The 25303-nt window shown below is 38.7% G+C and overlaps 1 protein-coding gene across 1 annotated transcript in view; it reads right to left on the minus strand.

Moving 5' to 3' along the window:
* The window catches only part of eys (eyes shut homolog), a 265468-nt gene that overhangs the window by 53813 nt on the left and 186352 nt on the right, over window positions 1–25303 (minus strand). Inside the window, exon 41 of the mRNA XM_074676533.1 lies at window positions 13077–13227. Coding sequence (XP_074532634.1) covers window positions 13077–13227 — 151 coding nt within the window. The remainder of the gene's footprint in view (window positions 1–13076; window positions 13228–25303) is intronic.

Below are 25303 nucleotides of genomic sequence, written 5' to 3' on the forward strand. Positions count from 1 at the left end.
CTAACTGAATTAGAGCAACTTTCCTGAGGATCAATGAAATATTACCTGCAAATGTTTTCAGCACCTTTACACAAAGGTATTTGTTTCACCTGATGGTGTTTATTTGAATCACAGCCTGCATTAGAAAATTAATAACAAGGAGGGTTTATTATTGGAATATTACTATTGCATTAAACATCTAAAAATATTGGCAACAGATGGCAGTAAAACATCATGCACAGCTCTGGTGTCCTTGCAACAGTTTCTGCTGCCTGATGGGTGAGATGTAAGATTTTTTTCCTCCTTTTTAATGGCTTATTATTCTAATCATATCTCAGATTCTTACAAAAAGCAAATGATAATGTGGAGCATGTTAGTGGTGAATTCATAATGTGCAAGTCATTTAGTGATTTAGAGTCAAGAGTCTTTTAGTTCCGCTTCTAGAGACAATGCTCAGCACTGATTCATAGTATTTAAATGGGTCACAGAGATAACAGATATATGACGCATAACACCTGTTACTTTTTCGTCCTGGAACAACAGGCTGCACAGGTTTACATCAGATGTGACTGTAAGAGAGAAAAATAAACCTCCATATGCGTCATATCATTACAAACTGTCAAATCATATCCTATTACCTCCTGCACAGCATGACAGCAGGGATCTGTTGGTTGGTTTTTCCGCGAGCACAACAAACACCCTTCTGTATCAGACCATAATCTACACCTACATCGACTGTAACTCCTGCTCTGGCTCTGGTGCAGTGACTTCCTCACACGCAGCACTGCAGCATTTGCTGCATAATTTGTGCTGTGACTGGCAAGCCTCAATTAATTTGGGTAGCCTGTGTTCTATCATTATATCTCCGGCAATACAATTAGAGAGAACACAGCAAGCCTCCTCGCATTGTGGGGCTTCACAAAAGAAACTCCCAGAGAGCAGGGGGCTGCTGCTTTCTCCTTCAATGAATCTTTTATGGTGGAGCTTGTCAATACCACACTGATTACAGTGTGACGGATAAAAATACACTGTCTTATTTTTGGCGCTGCACCAAGAGGATGTGGGTTTAAAAACTTAGCGCTTAATATTAAGAACTCACTTCTAAGCCCGCTGCACATGTGGCATGGCACTCACCCAAAATAAAGGTTATTTCCCCATTACTCTTCCATAGATGAACCCTCAGAGGGAAGAAGCAAAGGATGGGCTCTGTCCAGAGTAGTTCAGAAAAGTAATCAATGGCTGTTTACTAATTACTTTTCCAAACTGCAGAGGGATTACTTCATCCATTACTCAGATAAACATTAATTACAGCAGCGAGTATTCACTTCTGATTTACCTTTAATCCTACAGACATCATGTGTTTGGTGAATCACAGAGTAAGATGGGTGTTTTCTTTCTTCTCTAGCATGTTTATGACAGTTTCTGACCTGTTCACAACTTCTTTTACTTTGTTCACATTCTTTGACGCACATAAAAAGAACTCATGACTCCTCAGATGTTGTGAATTTACAAGTGATTTAAAAAGATTTTTTTTTCTCCTCAAAGCACTCCTCTGTTTTCTTCCTCTTACAGCAGCTGTTGCTAAGCAACATTTTCACATGTGCATTTTTACATAAAAACAATGCTGAATGGCCAGTGGGCAGCTTGATTACACTAATTTTCTCAGGATCATTAGATAATGCAGGAAAAATAATTTCCCTGAGTTTTACAAAGAGAAATCAAATTTAATCACAGACTTGTTTCGTTGTAAGAGACTCAAAACGAACAATGAGATTATCAAGAGCAGCGATCTTAGTTATTTAAAAGTCTTATCCAGTGGGGGGTTCAAAAATCATGGTTTTAAAAGAAAAGTTTGTTTCATGTGTTGCAAGAACTGAAGTAGGAGAGGCTAAGTAACTGAATGTTTAAACAGTCTGCTACCTGATGGTCTGACTGATGAGCACTGATAGTTTCTAGGAAAAACTCTCAGCTATTCCTCTCAGTATTTCTCTATATGTGCTATCATTTGAAAGTAGATAACAAAACAGGTATCATAGAGCAATCATTACATAGCTCCTAATTGCCTTTTTATCAATAAAAGCTAAGGTTTGCAGCTTTGCAGCATCCTTCCATGACAGCCAAAGTAAGGCAGAACAGTAGTTCCCAAAGTTATAGTTGCAGAACACTTGTGGGGAAGGTCTTATGGTACAGCCACACCAAACGCAAATTTGCGGCGCGATTACATACAAAGTCAATGCAAAGACGCTTTTAGATGCCGATTCGCCTCGGGCGGCGCGTTTGGGGCATTTGGCGCGGCGCGTTTGTGGGTTTGGGGCGTTTGAGCGTTTGGAGCGTTCACGCGTTGGGGCGGTAGACGTGAATTCGCTCGAGGATGAGAGTGTAGGGAACAGCCAGGCAGGGCTGGTGGATTACCAGGGAGAGGCAGCAGGCATTGATTGTGATCTCCAAAGCTTTCACACACTCTCCTGTCATGCTTTTGAAACCACAGCTCATTGTTTTTCAGATGCTCTTTTGGGCTTTCTGTCTTTAAATGAACGGGCTCTCTACTACGCATGCGCAGGAACGCGCTAAGCGTGTTCGCCCCTCAGCTTGTCAAAATAGTCCAGCGTCGAGACTCGGGCGTTCACGCGGCGCGTTACAGGCGATTCACGCGAATAAATTTGCGAGTTCGCGTTTGGTGTGGCCGCAGCATCAGAATGCCTCCTAAAATCCAAAATTATTTGCACTTGAACAAATGATCCACTTTCATAAATATGCAAACAAAAATTGGGGTCACTGTTTTATAAAAGAAAACATGCAATTTGATTTATTTTCCACATTTCTTTGTTCAAGATCCCCCAAGGTAACTAACCCAGGATTATGATTGTATCAGTGGGAGGGCAATGAATTTAAGAAACACATTAATGTATGCATATAGGTAGTTCAATTTTCTGTTCAACAAGCTTAATTAAGTACTGAAGGCCTTTTTATTTTGGTTTGGCCACTTAGTGTATTCCCACGGCAGGCTGAAAGGTTGCAGGATGAAAAAATTGGGATATCTTGAACAAGAGGCTAACAGGTAAGATATTTTCCATGAGTCCAGGACCTGGACTGGTCTCTTGTCTTGAATGGGCTCTAATTTGCTTAACCCACTGCTCAGGAAATATAACACCCTAATTTCCTCCATTAGAAGACGTGACGACACAAGCTGTGTCTCAGTTCAGGGGTTGCAGCCTTTGTAGCCTGTGTAGACCCTAAAGGGCTAAACTAATATGACACATATAGCCGTCAACTGTCACTGACCAACCGTTGGCGCAAAATAGCGCTGATTCTGTTGTTTAGCAATGGTTGACAAACTGGCTAATCCAGCTACCTACCTGGTACAGCTAGTAGCTAATAATTAATTAATTATTAACTAATAAAAATACCAGAATATTCTCAGACGTCAACGCATTTGATAACATTTTGCTAATGTGTTGAACTAAATACTATCACTCAAAAGTGTATTACTATTTTGGTTCAATTGTTTCTCAGAGAACTTTGGGATAAGCTCCTGTCGTATCCTCTGCAGCCTGGGAATTTGTTGGCCACCTTTGTCAGAGCCTTCAAAAGGGAACAGCCTTCGATGCACCCCTGTGACGCACTTTCAGTCCCTGGAGTGAGACGCAGCCATAAACAAGTTCACAAAAAAGAAAAAAAAAAAAAAAGATTTTGAGATGATCTTTTTGAAATATGTAAATATGATTTATTTCTGTTCCTTCCCCCAATTCCACGGTGAGCAAAGCTTGAGTGATTCATATCTGCCTCTTTACATAATTTGCATTAAACTGACCATTCAATCTTCAGTTAAGTTCAAATATAAGCCTAACTCTTTGCTATGACTCACAATAAACTGAATGTTTCTATTCAAGGTAACATTGGCTGAAGTAGATATGACTCATGCAAGACTAGTTTTATTGACGTTTCCATCTTCATTCAGCTCTCCTACATCTCAGAGCTTTACAGTCGACACAGCTTAAAAAAAAAAGAGAGAGGCTAATTCTACTTTTAATACTGTTTAACTAGAGATAGTTAGGGTCCAGTAGCTTCCCAGGCTGATCTCAAATCTGTGATAACAAACAGCATTTTTTGCTGCAGTGTTGACAGAGAAAACGGATTTGACCCAGTCTGTGTAATCATGGTGCCCCTGGTGTTGCTTTTACCTTTGTAAATTAGGAGCTATTTACACGATAATGGTTGTGTTTCAGCCTCGTGCTTACATGGTAACAGCGTTTTAGCCAACGTAAAACGGAAACCTTTGAAAACGGCCTCCAGAGTGGGCTTTTTCTGAAATGCTGCCCACACCATTGACGTGTAAACAGTAAGCTGGCGTTTTCAGTGGAAACGCTAAACTCATGCTCCACTTCATGCAAGCGCACACAACAATACAACACTGAGTCGCGGACTACCATGTTGTGCTTGTGCTACTCAATCTGCTGAATCTGCTGACTGTATTTCAACAAAACGAGCTTCTGTTGCTCCACTTCTGCACTTAGTATTCCCCAATACTCCAGATGATCGGCTCAACTCTACTTCGGTGGAGATCTCCCAAAAGCCATTTCTGAACAAGACAGTTATAGCACCAACTACAGGCTGCACATGCTTACTTCAGCGTTTTCAGTCCCTCAGCGTTTCTGTGAAAACACAGATTTTCTTCACTGCATTTTAGAGTTTTTGGATGAAACACAGTGTAAACGGGGCCTTAGTCTCTGTTATTCTTGCGTTTTAGCCAATCAGAGTCAAGCCTGTAACATAACGTAGTATCAACTGGGTCGGTAGTGGTTGACAGTTGATGTTAGGTGCCCTTAGCTATTATGTCTTTGATGTCCAGGCAGCACTTTGAAACAGTGATCCATGCTTTTATTTCATCACGTTTGGATTACTGTAATGCACGCTCTCCTTTCTGCAGCTGGTCCAGAACGCCACTGCACAACTTTTAACCAGTACATGCAAAAGAGAGCGCATCAGCCTGGTACTGGCTTCACTTCACTGGCTGCCTGTGACTTTTAGAGTTGATTTTAAAATTCTTATGTTTGTTTTTAAATGTTTAAACCCCACCTTACCTCTCTGAGCTTCTTCACCCCGACTCACCCTCTTGGTCTCTGAGGTCGGCTGACCAGCTGCAGGTACCGAGGTCCAGGAAGAAGTTCAGAGGGGACAGGGCTTCCTCTTATGTTGCTCCCCTATTGTGGAACTTCCCGTGCACATTAGAGAGGCCCCTTCACCGTCCACTTTTAAAAATCTTGTTAAAACCCATTTTTATTCTTTGGCTTTTAACCTTGGCTAGACTTAGTTTCTTTGCCCGGTCTTATTAATTTTTATTTTCTTTTATTCCCTTTTAATTGTTTTTATTTGCTTTTAGTTGTTTTTACTACTTTTTCTTTTATGTGTCTGTTTTTCCTTATCTGTTTTTATCCTTTTAATTTGATCTACCAGTACAGCACTTTGTTTACAGCTGTGGTTGTTTTTAAAAATGCTTTATAAATAAAGTTCGTATGGTAGAAATGGTATTGCTACACAACAGCTAAGGCTGAGGTGAGAAGTTGTTTGCTGTTATAAAAAAACACTCCTCTGATGTGTTGCGTAACAATGAGATCAGGTTATAAAGAGTGTTTTTTTCTGATGCTGATCACATAATATGTGATGAAATGTTTATCATTTGTAATTTTTGTTCCTTTACTTCCTTTGATCAACATTACATGGTGCAGCTTCTGCAAAGATTTAAAGAACCCTGTTAGAAAATCACATCGGTAATGGCCGGGTCCTGATGTATGGAATATAAAGAGCAATTTCAACAGAAATAATGTGGCAGTCCATAAAAGCATCAGTATGAATATGAAACACTGTGAGCTTCTAGACACATACTTGAGACTTCCATTCCTTTGACTGTCAGAAGACACGCGCCCACAAAATTGGCATAAATTTGAATAATAGCGTCTCCCAGCTACTTTGAGTTCACCTGTGACAAAGGAAAGAAAATGTGATTCTGCAGAATGCTGTGTGTCATCCTCTTGATCTTTGACTGTGCGTGAGTGGAAATGACTACAACAGTGAAGACTAAGGACAGCTGGGTTCAACCGAAAAACCGTTCACAGCCTCGCAAAAGACCAGGGGAGCATTTGGTGTCTGACACTTTCAACTCTAATTGTCACAATATTGCCCCAAACAACCCCAAAGGAAAACTTAACAACATCAGAAAACCAAGTCAACAACAAACATGTCCTCCTGAAATGAAAAATGACACAGCTTCCTCTGCTCACTCCTCTTTTGCTGAGTTACATGGAAGCACAAGCTCTTTCTGAAGTGGCCTTTAGTCTTCTTGTTGCTTGAGCTCTATACTATGTCTTTAGAAATAAAAGTTTAAGCAGAAAACAAAACCTAATGTTGCTATAGTATGGTAATGTTTGGAGTTACTGCTCTACAATCATTCTGCCAGTGCATTATACTTCCTCGCACTGGGAAACACAATGCAGCGTAACACCACTACATTCAGGAAATCTGCATAACTATTCATAGTGCGCCTGAATAAATATGAGCCAAAATATCCTGCTTCCTTCAAACTGCTGCTTTAACATCCACTGCAGACGGAGTATAAAGTGGAAGTCAAATCAAATGCAAACTCCCTTCTTCTCATTTAAAGACAGGTTTAACCAGAGTGTTTCATGTTCTGAGCAGCCTGTTTGGACTGTTTTTGCGCACTGAGGGAAGCGGCTCTACAAAAGAAACACGTGATTCACTCAATTATGTTTACATTCAGAATGGGCTGCTCAACTCTTGATTAAATATTCACAACGTCTTTCATCCTTTTGTTACGGATGATTAGCGAGATGGAGTGGTGTGAGGGAGCTGAGAAGCAAACACGAGCTGTAAATCAGGCTGGGTCAAGAAAAGCAGTAATTCCTTCCGTACAGTGTTGGATGCTCAATTTAGAAATACTCATATTTTGTTTGATTTATTGGCACTATTAGTTTAAATGTGTCTGTACTTGAGGCGGAACGATTTGGGCTAAAAGATTTTAGCTGCAGCAACAGCTGCGTTGATCACCCACTAGAGAGCTTTTAATGCCATCTAAATAAACTCTCCACATTGTTTAATGTGTTGTTGTGTGCTCATCAGTGTAGCTGCTTGTGGCAGCAATTATATCACTACCATAACAACAGAGTGTAAAGGAGGCAGCACACAAAGATGCGAGTAAAAATGAGTTCTTTTCATAGTGCCTCAGAGATGTCACACCACTTCGTCATGTCAACAGTGTTGCATCACTGTAAGAGGCACAATCAGAGCTGTGTAACACTAAAGCAAGAAAGGCTGCATCTGTGTGGAAGCAAAGGCAAATATTTCTCTTTCTGATGCCATGTTTGCCATCACAACAAGTATTTGAGGTTACTTCCTGATTGGTGGGTTAAAAATGTGAGTGGGACAAAAAAGACGGAGGAAAAACGGACGACAAGGCTGTATTGGAATGTCCCAGTGTAAATTTGAATCTCCCGAGTTGGTCATTGAAGCTTTGATTATTCACAACCTCTGCCTGCTCTGCATGGAAGCCGACAACAAATTGAAGCAGCTGCATTCGACATTGCCAACTATCATACCAGCAATCCAGGTATTCAGCACACCAACATGACAAGATGATGTCACATGCTTATTTGCATGTGAATGAAATTGCTGAAGCGATGAAGAATAAATGGAGGCAAGAGCTCAACAGCAGACCCCCCTCTCCCCCAGAGGCTCCCTCTGCCCTGCAGTGTGGGAGCTGTAAGCTCGTGTGTGCTCAACAGAGGCAGGAGATCAGCTGTGCATGGGGAAGCATTGTGATCAGACCTATTTGGATGAGACAAGCAAGGAGTGCAAATGCATGCAGATTAGCTTCTATGTTTGGTACAAGATCTGTCTCTAAATAGTTGAGAGTCAACACTTTCTCCTCGATAATCCAAAGGAAACTGCAGCATGTTCTGCTTATGACTTGTAGAAATAATTGCAGCAGTGGAGCATCTAAGAAAAAACTGTCTTCTGATAAGTGAGGGGAAAAAATCACTTTTGATTATGAAGTTATTATCAAACTGAGCCTCTTGGTTAAACTCCAGCTGAGATTCTGCTCAGCAGTAAGCAGGCATGTTACTGAGGCCTAACTTAGCATTTTTTGATACAATACACTGATGTATTTTTATCATTAAAATGAACCCTTTAAGATTGACACAAGACCAAAATGTCTGCTGAGTTAAACTGTCTAGCTCAGTGTATTTATGATGGTTAGGATGTTTTTTCATAAGTTGCACACATTGGTTTTAATAAATATCATTCTTCTCTTTTTTTTCCAACTATATAGAGCCCAGTGTAGTGTTGGTGCTACAATTTACAAAGTAAGTTTTAATTGAAAGTAAATTTTAAAAGCAGGTAAGATAGATAATTCATTCTTTTTGTGTCAAAAATCTGTGAAGTTATACTTTCATATTGGGTTTTCAACATGTGTTTTTTCAACAAAGCACTGTTTTCTTCAACTTATATGTTTGCAGAGACGTTTTTAATGGTTTATTGCATTTTTTGCAATTAATTTAGATAATTTTGACATTAGCCCATAGATTTAATTTAAGTTTGGGATGTAAGGGTTGTATTGATGTATAGCAAAAGTTTTATGCAAAAAACAACAGCATGTAAAAATGTAACGATATGCTCTGGGAGACTTGTTACATCAATTTATAAAGGTTTATTTATTCATTTTCAAAACATGAATGTTGAATTATGTCTTTAGGAACCAAATCTAAGGTGTGAAATATTGTTAAAAAATGTACCATTAAAAACATGTTGATTGACCATGTGAAACACATGTGATTAAAACTGAGCTTTTCAAGTAGATCTCACACTACAAAATGTCATGTGAACAAAATGTTTTCTACTTAAAACTTGAATGCTGCAGATAACTTTGAAGTCCTTTCTTTTCACATTTTGAGAACACTTTTTTGGTCATTTCTGAATCCCCAAAATATGACCACTGTTTCAATCCTTCTCTTTAATGTCGGATCTGCACAAGACAGAAAATGTACAGTGAGAAAATACAAGAGCTCATAATTATTTATTTAAGTATTGCTTTGATAATGTGAAATAATGTATTTATTACAAGGTGGAACACTGTTTTAAAAAATCAAAATTCAACTATACTTTTCTGTCTCAAAAACAAAAAAGTTGGTATAAATTCACTTCTGTCCATGTTCTCTTTTTTTAGTAAACATGGCATTGTCACATATCAAATCAACTTATAAAAGCCTGGACTTGCTAAATCTACACCTCATCCTCAGATGAAAGAATAAAGCTGGTTAATTTAATACGGGTACTAGATCAGGTCCCATATGTATGTTCAGTCATCATACAAACGGGACTCCTAATTTTAACGAATCATTATGGAATGGCCTATGTGGCGATAGCGTTAGCTGCATGCACGACTGTAAATAACTGTCCAGTTAAAAAATCATGAACTATGAAAAGAACACAGCTGCAGATTATGTAATAATTCATGGGAACCTCCTGGAACACCCCTTTCCAACACATCTGAATTGCGCATGCATACTATGCACAAAAAACAATAAACATGGCTAGTGGTAGAGGTGTGGCAGCAAGAAGTTCAAGAAAAAACATTTTTTTTCAGCTGAAGAAATGGACCTTTTGTTAGAAGAATATAGAACAAACAAACAGCTGTTATCAGCAAATCAATTGTCAATCAGATAAACAAAGAGAGAGGTAACGTTTAGCTAAAGATCTTAAACATGGTAAACGTGTGAGTTGTTTCCGAGCAGACACTAAGCAAAATGAAAGCTGCTTTGCGAAACAAGCACTGCAGCAAGGCCCCAGTCACTCCATGAATAACATTCTACCACACCTATCTTGGAAAGACCCTGACACATAATAGTGAAAAGCCAAGCATACATGTAAAACCAACAGCAGGGAGCCTTACTGGTTTAAGACTTTGATTGCCCTTATCTTAGCTTATCTGTTAACTGAAAATGTTTTGTCTTCTCTATCTAAATTTGCTGTATATCTCCATATTGCCATACTTTTCCAAAGGAATAGGTCTATCCCTAAATATCCTTATATCTATCTTCCCATTTTTTGTCTTGAATGGTTAAGTATGAGCACAACATCCACTTTTAAACAGCCGAACAAGTGCAGTAAATCCTGCTGTGAGGACCTGTAATGATGGGGATTAACCCGGCACATGCATGCTGCTAATCAATTTGTTTTCACCATTAGTACAAACGATCCACTCTTTGCTAATGGCTGGACATCCATACAGGCCCAGATTAGTATCAGTATCGGCTGATACTAAAGGCAAGGCATAGTATTGGTGTCAGGAAATAAAAAGTTTGATATAAAGTATTTCTGGTTCTTATGAGTGGTTTCTCCCATGTAAGGTATGCAAAAGCTATGTAGACGTTGTTTTTAGCCTGGTTCATTCTGTGTTACCAAACTAAGTGAGTGGGGTAAATGACAAAAGATATACGACAGGATGACTGACTTTATGAAGGGCTATACAGGATCTCAGCTATAATGTTTGATTGAATCAATACAAACTACAGATGTCTTACTGTGGCAGGAATTCTCTATGGAAAGGTTACCAATACATTACTCCATTACAGTTGTATGTGAAAAAGTTAGTATTCAGAGTCAAAGACTGAAAAAAAGGTCAGTGAATTTATTCAAACCTCAATTTAAGCCTCAAAAATCTGACTGACCAGCCCCAGAGAAGGTCAAGTTTATACACATAAAAAGACAATGGTATCCATAGAAAATAGCTGCACACTGAGGTCAACAGGGAGTATCTCTCAATAACAGTCCATGAAAGAGAAAATGTTCGTAACAATTATGTGGTGTCAAATGTCTAGTGCACAGAGCAGAATTTTCTATGCCTAGAGAAAAATGCTTAATTGGATTGAAAATACAGCAAAAATGCAAACAAAAGCTATTTTAAAAAAGTGTTTGAAAAAACTGAGCTTAACTAGAAAAGCCATATGCACAATTAGTGGAGTAAGTGAGATCAGCTTTAAACAGAGGAATACACACACGAACACTTCACATGACACACACATGACCAAACACATGACCCCCTCCAGCCTCTCATCTGGCAGAGATAAAACATAAATTACAGGGTCAATCAGGAGGTGTAAGGTTTGTATAATTTAACATGATGAAAGGGTCTGAGGCACAAACATCAAAATGCTCAAAACTGGCGGCCAAAATGGACAATTTTCTCAGCAGACTGATTTTCAGAGTTAATGATCCCCGAGCTGTTTGTGAGCTTTCTCTGAGGCCTCTATGAGATGCCACACACGACTGAAGAAATTTTCCTTAATCAGACATCCTAAAACATTAAAATAGTCTGACATGCAGCTAAACAGACACATTTTGAGAAAAGGTCATGTCTTGTAGCACATTAAACATCAAAAACCTTGGTTAATATTAATATTTACTTCAATCAGAATCTCAAATTTGTTTCTTGCTCCATAGTTTTCGACTTGTTTATGTTATAAAATGTGCTAAAAGAGAGAATATGTGGTTTGCTGCTGACATTCATTTGTGCTTCTCTGGTTTGATGTGGACTGCTGATGGTTTAATTTGTTTAATTCTTACTGATACTAATGCCAAGAAAGTGATAAGTACAGCACAGGAGTTCAATACAGTTTCCCACAGGGTGTCATTCTGCATCATGTAGTATCATATGGTTTCTGAGGCGTGTCATGATGTATCACCGTGAACTGTATCATATCGCCACATGTTTTATCACATCATAATGTATCCTAAGTTATTTTGTCTTGCAATGTTGTATCATAATGTATCAAGTCATTTTGTATCATATTGTATCATATCTAAGAGTGTCATATTTTTGTGTGTTGCATTGGATTTTGTTGTATTGTATCATGGTGAATAGTGTTGTATCTTTGCATATCGCACTGAAGTCCATTGTTGCGCACCATGTGGTAACATTTTGTATTGGATTGTGTCATCATTTGTATTGTATCCTACTGTGTTGTGCGATAATGTTGAGACACAACTTGTGTCTCTAATCCTGTCATATTGTAGCCTAGCTTGATGTATCATAACTTATTCCAAAATATCTTAGTGTGGCATTTTATTGCATCATGTTGTACTGTGTAATTTACTGTCTTATTGTGCCGTATTCAAGCATATCTTATTGATTTATATTGCATCAAACCTCTTCATGTAGTACTGTATCGTATCATAGAGTATTGTGTGGTATTGTCTTGTTGTGTTGTATTTTATCTAATTGTATCTTGTTGTATTATATCCTGTTGTATTGAGTTGATTTGAGTTAAATCATATTGTGATGAATCTCATCACAACAAAATGCACCATATCTGATCGTGTCAAATCAAATGTACTGTTAAGCATTGGAATCTCTGACAAATATATCAATGGGGTCAGTAAAGTTTCAAGTGCTGTATGGTACAGTGCCATGTTAACTGCTTTGCATTATGTAGCACGAGAACTAAAAACACATTTCTCTGAGTCATAAAGATTTTAGTATCGTGTTGTATTGCATCAAACCATATTAAAAGGATTGTATTGTACTGCACTAAATTGTACTGTACAGTACAAACTACATAAGTGATGAGTACATGAATGAACAATTACACACATCTCAATCTTTTCAAAATACCTAATTTATCCTCTTCTAAGTATTGTTTTGTTATTGCATTTAAAAATTAAGTTCTGTAAAGTTGATTCACTTTCATTCTCTCTTCAAACAAAACAAGGGTTTGATAGTAACTGTAATTAAATCTTAAAAGTTTAACTCAGAATTCTTGAGTCAGTTTTGATTTTTATGTCTTCTTTACAGCAACAAGCACTGCATTCACACTTTGTACTTCTTCACTTCCTACGCAGACATTCTAACTGATGAAAAAAACCCCATCCAATTGTCTTGTTTTTTTTCTCCTTCTATGTATGAAACAATGGCTTTATCATAAATATGTACAGCACTGATTACATAACTGCTGATCTACGGCAGTAACAATCTCTTGGCAGTGAATTTTGCCATCAGAAAGAAAAGAAACAGATGATTTACATACCTGATTGTGACTGGCGTCCATCTGTTGTTATTGATGTTCTGGTCTGCTGCTGCATTCAAAACATGACCGCCACCACATCCCAGTTCAGCAACAGGAGATCCATCCTGAAGGAAGACGTGAAGAAACTGCTCTCCAAAGTTCTGCTCCTGAGCTACAACACAAAGAAAGTGTGCTTAGTGAAAGGTCTCTTTTCTGTATTTCTAAATTCAGTACATTTTGTAAGCTGCAATATTTATGAGAACTCTTCAGGCTTAACTCTCCAGGTACCGGATACAGGAAATGAGTCCCCTTGGTTTTTGTGAAGTAAGATAAAAATGGTTCAAAAGATGATGGTGAAGGCTTGGTTACATTTAAAAAATGGTTTGTTATGACAGCTTAGTTATTCAACATGCTTTATTGGGTTTTCTTAAGAGTCTTTGAAAATGAATTTGTCTTTCCGGTGTTCATAACTGCAGGCAGCTGCTCCTTCAGGATTTGTCCACTAAAGAACAAAGCTTTTTACTTTGACAACTTGAGAGAAATGTGCACATACCAGAATTTGTAGAAATGCCAGCAAAACTATGATCTGCATTTTGCAGCCTTGATTATCTTAAGCTGAGAGAATTTATTAAGTACTGCTTCATCTCAAAGAATTTAAATATTATCACACTGAAAGGTCAGTTTTTGACTGACTTCTCCATTAATCTGTTGTTCCTTGCAGTGGTGTGTTTTTTTGTAATGTTTTTATGTTTGTCTCTCTATCAGTGAGCTCTGAGTGCCGCTTTCACCCTCATTGCGGCGAGTGATTGAGCTCATATGTGTCCACTTGCTAATCAAGGTCTGAGTACAAAGAGCCACCTCTAATGGACCATCCAGCTGTGCCAGCTATTTTGCATTAAGTGAAATACCTCAGACAGCTTGGAGGGGATGTATGTATTTCTTTGTTTCAGCACAACTTTTCAGCACATATTGCTTTGTTTCCTAAAGGAACCTGCCTCTGAAATTATTGTCATCCTGGTTTAGACATGCAATAGTAAATAGTTTTTGGTTTTGGAAGAAATTATGGGACTCTAACCTTGGGAACCACTGTTGCAAATGGTTGTTTTATCAGAAAATGGGGTTTGGATCATGACATTTGATTGCCCAACCACTGGTTTGATAAAGAAACTTACTGTAGGTTTTATGCCTTGGTAAAGGATTAATACATTTCCTCATTTAAAAATGTTTAACTATTAAACCCCAAACCTTCAACAATGATATTTATACATTTACACTGACATTGCGTTTCACACCACAGCTGTTTTTATTACAACAATATTATCAACTAGAAAAGCACTCAGAGAGCACAGACCTCCAATTGTGATTGTGACGCAGCAACACTTTAGTCCTACTTTAATGTTATACTCCCTTTCAGCAGACTGTCTGCTACGATTTGGTGTTAGTTGCAGGGTAGTACGATAATTTGTTGCCTAATAGTGTTGAAAATTGTGATGACCCAGTACATATGTCATATTCCAGATCTTAGTATCCAGAATATTGCCAGGATCTGGATCATACTTTTACATCTTTCAGAAATTATCATGGCCTTGTACTGTATTGTTTTGGAGAGCAATCCAACCATTTATTGTGGAGTTATATACACATATGGTGAAAACGGTACTGTCTCACAATGATAAAGAATCCTTTAAAAAAAAAATCTGGATCCAGTTGGTGATCTGAATAACCTCCAAAATGTAATCACTTCTTCTTCATCCCATTTTGAACATTTCCTGAAATTTTCATGAAGATCTGTTTGTTACTTTTTGAGTTATGTTGTTCACAGACAAACTCTCCCAAAAACTAAACCTCCTTTGCAGAGGTAATAAAAATAATCATATTTTTATAGCACATTTAAAAATATTGTTTTACAAAGTCCTTTCATAGGAAAGGTCCTGAAAAGAAAGAAAAATCAGGAAAATAGAGCCAAAAAATCCAACAATAAAACCTAATTAAGAAGTACAACCCCAAAGTGAACAGTATGATACCTAAAAACACAACAGCAGGAAGAATCATAAACGGACGTCAGCTCCCTTGGCTCAAAGTGAGGACGCCACAAAAACTTCTCCCCCTTGATGACTGGCTGGGTCAGTGGGAAGGACCCAGAGGACCAAAGAGGTAAGCAAAAAAAAGAAAGAAAGAGTATGAAAGCATAAAATAAAAAGTAAGTACATTAAAAAAAAACAGTTGAACAGAACAAAAATATCTGGAAAATAGAACGATTAAAAGAAAAACAACAGAATTAAAAGTAGGATTCGGGTAAAAAGGCAATTAGAGGGCAACAAGATTTGAAATCATCTGAAAATCTTAAACCATGTGACCATATATATCTATATATTTTTTTTATGCCACATTAACCACTTAACAGAAATAAGGGTGTGCACATGATGCTTTGTAAATGTCTGTTACAGTGAAAATAGAGCATCCTCAGCTGCGCCATGAAACTAAGAGAGAAAGTAAGATAATGGTAAGTTTATGGGGTGATTAGAGACACTGGCACCGAGGGGGAAGTTTGTGTTTGTCAGTGTGTGTGTAGGTGTATGTTGGTGGGTATGCTGTTGGTGTATGGTGCTTTGTCTGTAGTCAGTAAAGGCACTGCTTTAGTTCATGGTCAGAGCTTTAGCTTTAAAACAGCTGAAAAGCTCCGTCCTTTCAGTAATTATTACACGAGGAGACTCTGTGTGGGCAGTTTAGATCCTAATCAGTTCCTGCAGGGTTTGTGTGATTCCCAGCGTTAAAATCAAGCACATGGAAATGTCTGGGAACACAAGTTTTGGCTGCATGTTCATGCCCATGGATGGCTGAGATCTCAGTTAGGTTTGACTGTCTTTAATTTAATCAGATATTTTCTCTTCACAGCCAACTTTTTAGTCCAAAGTTTGTAGTTTAGAGTTAGTGTTGCCTTTTGACAGGAAAGTAACGTCAGTGCTGACTCAATAAAGATTCACGTGTTATGATGGATACCGAGCACATAAACCTGAATGTCAACAAAAACCTTTGCACCGCTAATGGATCCCCTTCATTAGGATAGAGCTAATTTTTGTTTGATATATAATAGCTACTGCCATGTGACAAGAAGAGTGGTGATAAAAGGCAGTCATAACATGCTCTTCAGTTTTATAGCATGGCATAGACGGTGAAAAACATCTTCACCAGGTAAAAGGAGTCCTTTTTCTGTGGTCCATACAGTCTCACTTGCAAAACTGTGGTGTGTCTTCAGCCTGATAGTGAAGGACAGCGACTTTTTGTGTTTAGAGCTTAGAAAGGTTGTGAGACAGGCCACCGTTATTGGATATGCCACTTCCCTGCCTCCAGTACATTAAATCACAGCAGGACTTTCTCCTGGGCTTGCAAAGAGTCTCTTGCAAGTAGGACGGTGCAGTGGGGGAGCAAAAGACAGAGGCAGCATTAATCCTCCCACACAGGCTGCTGTGGTCCGAAGGAGGGTGCAAGCCGGTCCAGTACTGCTGTCTATGAGGACATGAAGAGAGGGCAGGTAGCACAAGACCGCAGCTCTGATGAAAACAGAGCTGGTGACTCATACGCCGCTGTCAGAGGAGTCTCAGCTGCAGCAGAAATACAAGAGGAATACTGCCCTGTTAGAGACACCTCAAATGTTTCACGTTTCCGACGAGGCTCACTTCAAGAGAATGTGACTGTGACATGGAGCCAGAAATCTAAAAGGAGTCGCTGAGTTTGAGTAGCACAAGCTGGGTTGACCTCTTTGGTTTGAGGACGACATTAAAAATCAAGGACTTTATAAGAGAGGCAGGCTGCTCTAGCCCACTGACCCAGGACTTTGACAGAGGTGTGCGGCCTGCAAAGACAGGCTTGAGTTCCTGCAGTGAGTGTGTCATCTCTTGTGAAGTAAATTCATGGGCAGTGGAATTGGACACCAGGGGAAAAACATGGCCACAAAAGCTGAGCTTGTTGTTTCAAAGCTGCGTGGCAACTGATATGAAAGCTGTGAACAATTCCACCAGGGTAAGACTGGTATCCAGAAAATCCCCATCTCTTTGTTGGAAAGAAGCTATGCTTAGCTTATTATGCTGATCTCTGATAATGCATTTACTTGGAAGAGTTGGAAGTCTTCCCTGTCTTAGTGCTCAACAGGGATGCACTTAACGGTGCTGTATTACTAACTGCTGTTACCAAATGGACCACAGGAGGAATATCCTGTTCGGATAATCCACTGCTTCCTTAACCTTGCTCTCCGGATACAGATGGATCCCAAAAAGGCAGCAGAGGGGGCAAGTAAGACACCAAAGTGTTCTTCTGTGGAGCAATAATACTTCTTAAACACCAGGTTTGTCTCACATGAAGCATTTGGCTAGTTTATAGCTGAATCTTCCTGCTGTCATTCAGGAGTGTATTGACAAAGTGTACGTGTGAGGTTCCCCAGGGATCAGGTCTTGGTCCCCTGTTTTTTAGATGGAATAGGAAGACATATCAGCTAAACACAGAGTTACGATGGTTATTTACCTCAATGAATAACTGCTCATAAAGGACAGACTAAATTAATCACCCGATGTCTGTCTTAAAGCGGATAGGCAAATTCTCTTGGGCAATTTAAATATATTATCCCTGTGTTCGTGTCTGAGAAATTGTCACAACATCTTCTTTTCCCTTTGATGTCTGCAGTTTGCTCCTTATTCATTGAAGAAATGATTTTTAATTCTGTCTGCATGGCCTTGCTCCAGAGCACAGTTCTGACACCAACAATTATCACACTAGATAAGTTCTTTGTGGTTGTCTGGGAGAGGCTCCCAGTTTTTTCATTTTTAAAGCTTCTTGTTACTGGAATTCTTTTAATTTTGTAAAATCTGTTCAAATCATTAAAAAACACAAAGAAACTTTTTTCCTCTAAACTCATTTATTGTCCTCATCTTAATAGAAAGTATTTAATGCTAATTTGTTTTGTACAATCCAGTCCTGTGTTATTCTGCTGATTATCTGACTTGTTTTGAGAACTTCAGATGGGCTGGGTTTATCACAATGGTCAGAAATGTTCGTATGCTAATGCAGTGGATTTGTCAACTCTGCAATAAAAGCAGCTGCCCAGACACTTTGAAATTATCATTTAAGACCACACTGTCTGAACTCTTTTCTTTCAATTCCAATTGACCTTGACGTCCCAAAATTGTATTGTATTGGATTACATTTTACCAGCGTGGCAAAACATTTATTTTGTCTGTCTGGGTCTTAATTTATTATTCAAATGTGCTGGACCAATCATAATCCTTCATTCTGAAATGGGGTGGTCTCTTTAAGGTGACAATACAGGAATGCAGCCTCTATCTTTTAGCAAACAACCAAGATTATAGCTTCTGCTGTAGGATGTCAGTTGGATCCATTTCTAAAGTTACTTTTTCATTTTTAAGCCTTTAATTGTAGAGGACAGGACTGTAGACTGAGTAAGAAACAGAGTGAGAGTTGGCAGTGGTGGGTTTGAACTAGGGTTGCACCTATCACAATTTTCTGGCGGATCATCGATCACCAATCTTTAAAAAGTCTGACCTGCTGATACCAGTTTGGGCCGATACCTTTTTTTTTCTTCATTTTTTATAACTGACAGCATATACCTTCAATGTTCCAATCTTTTTTTATTGGAGATCATCGAGCAATCCCTGTGAAACAATAAAATCTTTATGTTTTAACTTAAACAACCAACAAAGTGTCCTGAGTTTAAGGTCTCAGAGCAAAAAGCGACAATGGCTGGCTGTAAGACCTTCCTGGAGGCATATAAGATCAGTTTCATATGTAAGGATGGGCCGATCACTGATCACTGATCACCGATCACCCAAAATTAAGGAAATCGGCATGTCTAGTTTGAACCTCATGAACCTAGACCACTAGGCTATATGGGCACCCCAGTATTGTAACCTTTAAAAAAAACCCTGAAACATCTGTTTTAGTCAAAAAAAGAACAGAACAACTGCACTTGCAATGTCCATTGTTAAGAAAAATACGCTTACAGGATAAATGTATCTACCACCAATGGATGCCAGTAATCTCTGACACAGTGAAAACCCTGTGGTCAATGTTGTGTCTGCGTTGGTTGCTTTAATAGAGGGGCAGATAAGGGAAGCAATACACCACACACTGGGCGGTGATGTTCAGCATCAATGTGCAGTTTCTGTTTTAACACGTTTAAAGGTCACAGGCCAAGGTAGAGTTATAGAAATAGATCTTGTCAGTGAATAACTTCTCTAAATGATGCAGGAATATGAAAAGCAGCTATAGAAATATTTGAAAAATGTTTTCATTAGGGCATTAATATTTGGATTTCTACTTTTTTAATACTTAATACAACTATTATTTCAATCCCTAAACTTACATCCCTCTAAGTTGTTGTTTCCTCTAACCAGCATTTGGCTCATATTAAATGCTGTGAGATCATAGGATGAAGTGCTCTCTTTCTCCTTCCTGGTTACCTGTTTCTCTAAGAAACAACTTTTTATTTGCTAAGGTAAAACAGATTTAACGTTAAGTCTCCTTTCTCAAATACCTATTTTTGGCATCATACTTATGTATGCTGTAAAAAAATAACTCTCAGGGACTGTTTTTAGTCATCCTGCAGAGACACTGCACATCTTAAATAGTGACTCAAGGTAGCAAACAAAAGGAAGCTATAGTTGATTTTTTTTTTTTTTTATGCATATTTCCTGTAAAGAAGGATTTCAGGCAAACAGTGGAAACAGATAAAGTCACCTTGAACAGTGCAGAATATTGAGATGTGTACTCATACAGCAGATACACAAATAATAATAGAGAGCACAAAAACAGCACTCTAAACTTTCAAAGCTTATGACTGTGGATAAATGACAAGTAACAGTAAAATCATGCCTGGCACACAGTTGTCTATGTCACCGCCGAAGTGCAGCATCAGCAGAGAGAGGGGTCATTGAATGCAGCAGCAAAGAAACAAAAAGCACATGGGCTGAACTTCCCTCTTCACCAGCTTTTGTCTCCTTTCAAAGCCACTTGTTCAGGCGTCACATCATAACTCATTTGTTGACAAACATTATTCACAATGGATGTCAATGCTGCCCCATCTTTTATATTTCTATTTTTCTTTTTGTGAGGATATTGTTCCCTGCCGTCCCCATGGCCCTGTTACTCTGCATCAGGCCTAACAGAGCGTTCGTCCTTTTGTCAGTGCCTGTCACCTGCTCTTTCTCTCTTTCCCTCCCTCTCTCACACACACCACCTCCTCATATTTCTCTTCTCTAGCTGACAATTGAAGTCCAGGGGGAGACTCATATGTTTGCTTCGGGGAGAGGTGTAAAAAGGGGAGCGGAGAGAAGAAGGAACAGGTCTGGGTGAGGAGATTCTCTGCATCTCAATGCCTGTCTTTATGCTCCTCTTCTGATTAACTTTGTCTGTTTGATCTCTGGAGTTTTTCTTTTCAGTTCCTATCCTCTGATGTGAAAAAGATGGTGCACTCTAAGCCGGGAAGCATTACCAGATAAAAGGCGCTGTGCCCTTCTATACATGCTTTCTGAACATTCATCTCTTTTCCTGACAACACTCTTAGTCTGCTATCTGGCTCCCTGACGCTGCAGAGAAACGCTGTAAACAAGACTTGGAACAAGAACCTCAGAGGACGATGATTTAAATATCTTAATCCTATTCACAGTAACTTAGTGAGGAGAGAGGATGTTATCACTTTAACACAGTAATTAATAGTTTCCTTAGTTATCTCTGCAGTGCATCAGTGAAGATTTGAGATCAACACAGATAGATAACCAGTAACAATGGATTGAGACAAGTCAAAATTCAAAACAGAAACTAAAACATCCGACTACTGAGGGAACAACAGTATTACTGTCATTGTTTGTCTCTGTTTATGACTGCTGTGGCTTTCATAAACAGTGTATGGCTTTTGGCAGTTGCAAAGCTATAATCAGTCAAGTACGGTAAAATAACCTCATTCAATGCTGTCAGCCCAAAACATCCCAAACAAGCATTATGCTTGTTTTCTAACAGCGTACTAAAAGCTTTGCTTTGCAATTATTCTGCTGCTCTGCTGTACATAAATCATTTGTCAATTTGTTTCTTTTCTGTTCACCAAATTTGGGATTTTTTTTCAAGCCGTTATTTGTTGGGACAGCCAGAGAGACATGTAGCTAAAGGCTGGGAGTCAAGGGGCTTTAATCACTGAGCTAACCCCGCACCGCTAATTTACCAGTTGGAATAATTTCACAATTATTTCAACTGGATAAAGAACAGCTGGATATTCTTTCCCCTTTTTTTGACAGAAACTTGTTCCATAATGAAAAACGCTAAAATTAGCAGAGCTGTCCTTAAAAAATTACAGAATCATTTCTTACGTGGGTGATTTTCTATTTATGTCTACTTTGGCGCCCCCTGTGGACAAAAAGACAGCTCATTACTCCTCAGATTAAGTTTGTTTTATATATACATTATACATATACCAAGATAGTTTTATATTTTTCTGTCACAGAATCTCAGCTGGCTCTCTTTAAACAGACAGATGTGTGACTCATTTTGAATCATTGTTTTGTATGATGTAAAGAAATCCCTCAAAGTAGTTTCAAGAATCAACAGAGTATAGAAATCACCAGTTTTGTTGTTGATGCTCTCGTTTGCTTTATAAAGAGGAACCAGGAACAACTTTGACCAGTTTTACTAACAGCTGGGAAATACTTTCTGTAAACTTTGAACAAGAAAGTTTTGGTCTATCAATACTCCTTTTTTTATATATTTGTCAGGTCAGGTTTTGTGTCGTTTTTTTCGAAGACTTCAGTAAAGATCGAACTTATTATGATGATTATTTAGAAAGGACAGGAGGGTGGGGAGTGGCATGAGGCTGGAGGTATGATTCAAACCATAAGCCTATATAAAACATGGACGTAGTCTCCTTGACGTCTTGTCTGTTTCTGAAACGGTAAATGAAGCACATCGGCTATTGCAGGCATAATGGTAGTGGCAAGGGCTTCGCATACAGCTATAGGGCACCTGTGACCCTGGGCTGTGCCTCAGATTGTGCGAGCTTGTGATCTTGTATCTATCCGCTGAACTGCTGAGTTAGAAAAAAAATCACCCCCCCATACCGTATGTGCCGAAAAGTAAAACAGAGATGATTTTTGAACAAGGCTGTAAATAGGTTAATTTCTGCTTTGAAAATTGCTTTATTTGGCTTGGTGTGTATGTGAATTCTGGTACTTCCAGAGCCACCCTCAAGTGGACACTCGAGAAACTGTAGATTTTAGCACTTCGGCATTGTCTCATATTCTGAGATCAGGGGTTGCCACTTGATTCAAACCCACTAGGGGGCTAACCACATATGCCACTTAACCACGAAGCCTTAGCCACCCCCCTTAGCCTACTTTTGACTCATAAAATTGAGGGAGGCAAGAGAGTTCATGTGAGATTTATTGTTAGATTGTATAAAATGTGAAAATGCTATGTTACTCATTCATTTTCTTTTAAAATCTCTGTGAATCAGATTAAATCTGACATGAATAATGTTTTAGAGAAATCCCTGTCTCCATCCTACCTAATATCATGACATGAGCATTATTTTTTTAGTATTTGTGTAAAAAATCTGTGCTATGTTCTTTATAGGAATAGTGATTTATTATTATAAATTTGTTTCTATGTGAGCAGGCCATTAAAAAAAGGGAAAAATAATGTTTAAAGCCAATCATGTAATGTTTTGTGCATCCATCATTTAACAGTCCTACATGAGGCTGAGAGGGATGTTGTAACAAATATAAATTTTCTACCAACAGCTTTCAAACCAGTGGTGACTGAGAAACTTGAAAAATCAAGGAAGTCTTCTGGGGTCTACGTGCTCTTTCAAACTCTGAACTTTTACTTTATAATTACAGTCAGAGGAGTTGCTCTCCTTGTAGACATAGAAACTTTATTCTAATGTAACCAAAACAAAACTAGTATCTAAGGGGACTTTACACTGATGAAGCATCTGTATTCTGGTTATGTAACACTGCTGCCGATAGATAACCCCAAACCTTCACAGAAGTCCTTTCAGGCTTAGCTGGTTGACCTTTCCAGTGCACCAAGCTTACATTATAAAAAGCACTAAATTAAAGTCTTATTAAGTTCTGAGAGCTGGCTAATTAATAGCTCCTTAACTACAAAGATTTAAGTCTTTGGTGGAACAGAGAGGCACTCAGCTCCCGTCATGGGAGGCCAATGTCAGCTCAGAAAGATAAAAGAGGAGCTATTATTACTCTCAGGAACACTGATTCAGGAAGACTGTTTTATGGTCGAGACACCAAAACTTACGGGAACCTTTGTAGAAAGTGGAAACTGAAGACTTAACAGAAAGAGTATTTGCTGATGAGGTCTTCCCAGATGTACAGTGTTTATGGGAATATATGTTTTATCTGGATTGGATTGGTCCCCACAAAAATCAGAATTCTATATTTTTTTCATAGTTTAATATACAAACTAACTCTTTTTTTTTTTTTAAGTTAAAGAGGAGTTTTTCAAGCTACTCCATTTTCATATATTGGAGAAATCTCAGGCACTGTAAACTGCTCAAGGTGGTCTGTTCTATAAAATAAACAGTATGAGATCTTCCTGAAACTTGCTGAAATGATGTTATTACAGAAGGATCTCCTTGCTGGTGGTTGTGTATGGCACTTTAGAGGGGCAGGCCTCAAACACCATATCTCAGACAAACTTCCAGTCAGAGAGAAGGGAGTTTGTGGAGCAGGGAGCCTTAAAGAGACAGCAGCTAAATCGAAGTGTTCTAGACAGAGGCTGAAATAAGTGTTTTTTTTAAAAAAAAAAAAAAAAAACAGAGCAAGAAAAGTAGGATTTTAAATCATGTCAAGCTGCTACACTCCCCATTACCCAAGTCTTTAAGTGAAAGTGAACAGACCAGAGTTTGTCACAGATCAGGGGTTGTTTGAGGTTATCCTCAGGATGAATCGTGCCATGTCCATGCCATGTCCACGTCTGTCTGGTGTGGAACAAATCACCAGTGATCACGGCACAATTTATGGCAGCTTCAGTTGTGTTGGAGCTGCTGTGGTGTCACATGAGGACGATAAAACAGCCTCACAAGATCAAGGTGTCTGCTGTGTTCAGAGAGAGGATCAAAAGTCCACTGAGACAGCCTGTCAAATGTTTTTGGAGTCATCTGAGGACTCCCAGCGAAAAGGATTCATGTGGGATCTTCAGAACTAAGCCTGCTGGTACTTAATGTATGCGCTCATACTTTAAACCGATGTATAACCAGCACAAAGCGGGATAAATGGAACCCAGATCTCATGGCTCAGCTTTCCTCAAGCGCTAAAAAATTACCACAAATCTACCGACTCCTCCACTCCAAAAACAATGCTCCATTGTTAGGGGGATGTACTCAGTGGCTGTCAGGGCCTTACCAAATCTCCTCCAGAAACAAAAGAGTGTGTGTGTCTATGTGCGTTTGTGTGTTGCAGGTGTTGAAACAAAAGAGCTGGAGGGAGGGGGGTGTACTTTTTCGAGCTGAGGGTGGATGCAAAGGGTCAGCCTGATCCCCCCTCTCCAGGTGACTGATCAACCTGTGCTTTTGTAGGTTTCCTTTGTGTGTTTTTAGGATGTAGCTGAAACCAAAGCTGAGAAACTTTATGCAAAATGTGAAGGAAACTATTGTTCTCCAGCAGAGCACCATGTAACACTTAAACTTCTCATTCAAGACTTTTAGTTTGAAAGATTTCCAAAAAAGCTTGTGTAACTAAATACATATAATATAATAAAAGCATGGACAGACTGTGTCAGAGTTGGGTGAAAATGACTTTTCTTTTTCTTTCTTTGCTTTCCTCCTGTATCCTTGGAAACACAGCAGCAATGACCTCATTGTGCTGCTGTCCCTGGGTGACTGCCTTCCTATTTTCCCAGAAACTTTGAAATATATGTGGCGCACTGGTAAACCTTTTTTTTTTTTTTTTTTTTTTAAATAATGTCAGTCAAAATGAGCTGTCAGTTATAATGCACTCTGTAAGTAGCTGAGCATATGTATAAATAATGGAGGGGAGGTATTGGATAGAGCTTCTAAAAGCTACAGCTTTACTTTTCTCTTTTTAGTGACTCCTGCAGTGTAAACTTTCTTTTCAAAACTGGCTTTTATTTTAAAAGAATAATAAAAATGGCTTAATACTGATGGTAAAAGGATTGAGAGTGAGATAAATCACAGCTTTAGCCGACAGTGTTAAAATTAAGGTAAACGCAGAAAT

The sequence above is a fragment of the Halichoeres trimaculatus genome, unplaced genomic scaffold (genome assembly GCF_033239565.1).
Source record: "Halichoeres trimaculatus isolate MK-OKI-2021-1 unplaced genomic scaffold, fHalTri1.1 fHalTri1_scaffold_8, whole genome shotgun sequence".
NCBI lineage: Eukaryota > Metazoa > Chordata > Actinopteri > Labriformes > Labridae > Halichoeres > Halichoeres trimaculatus.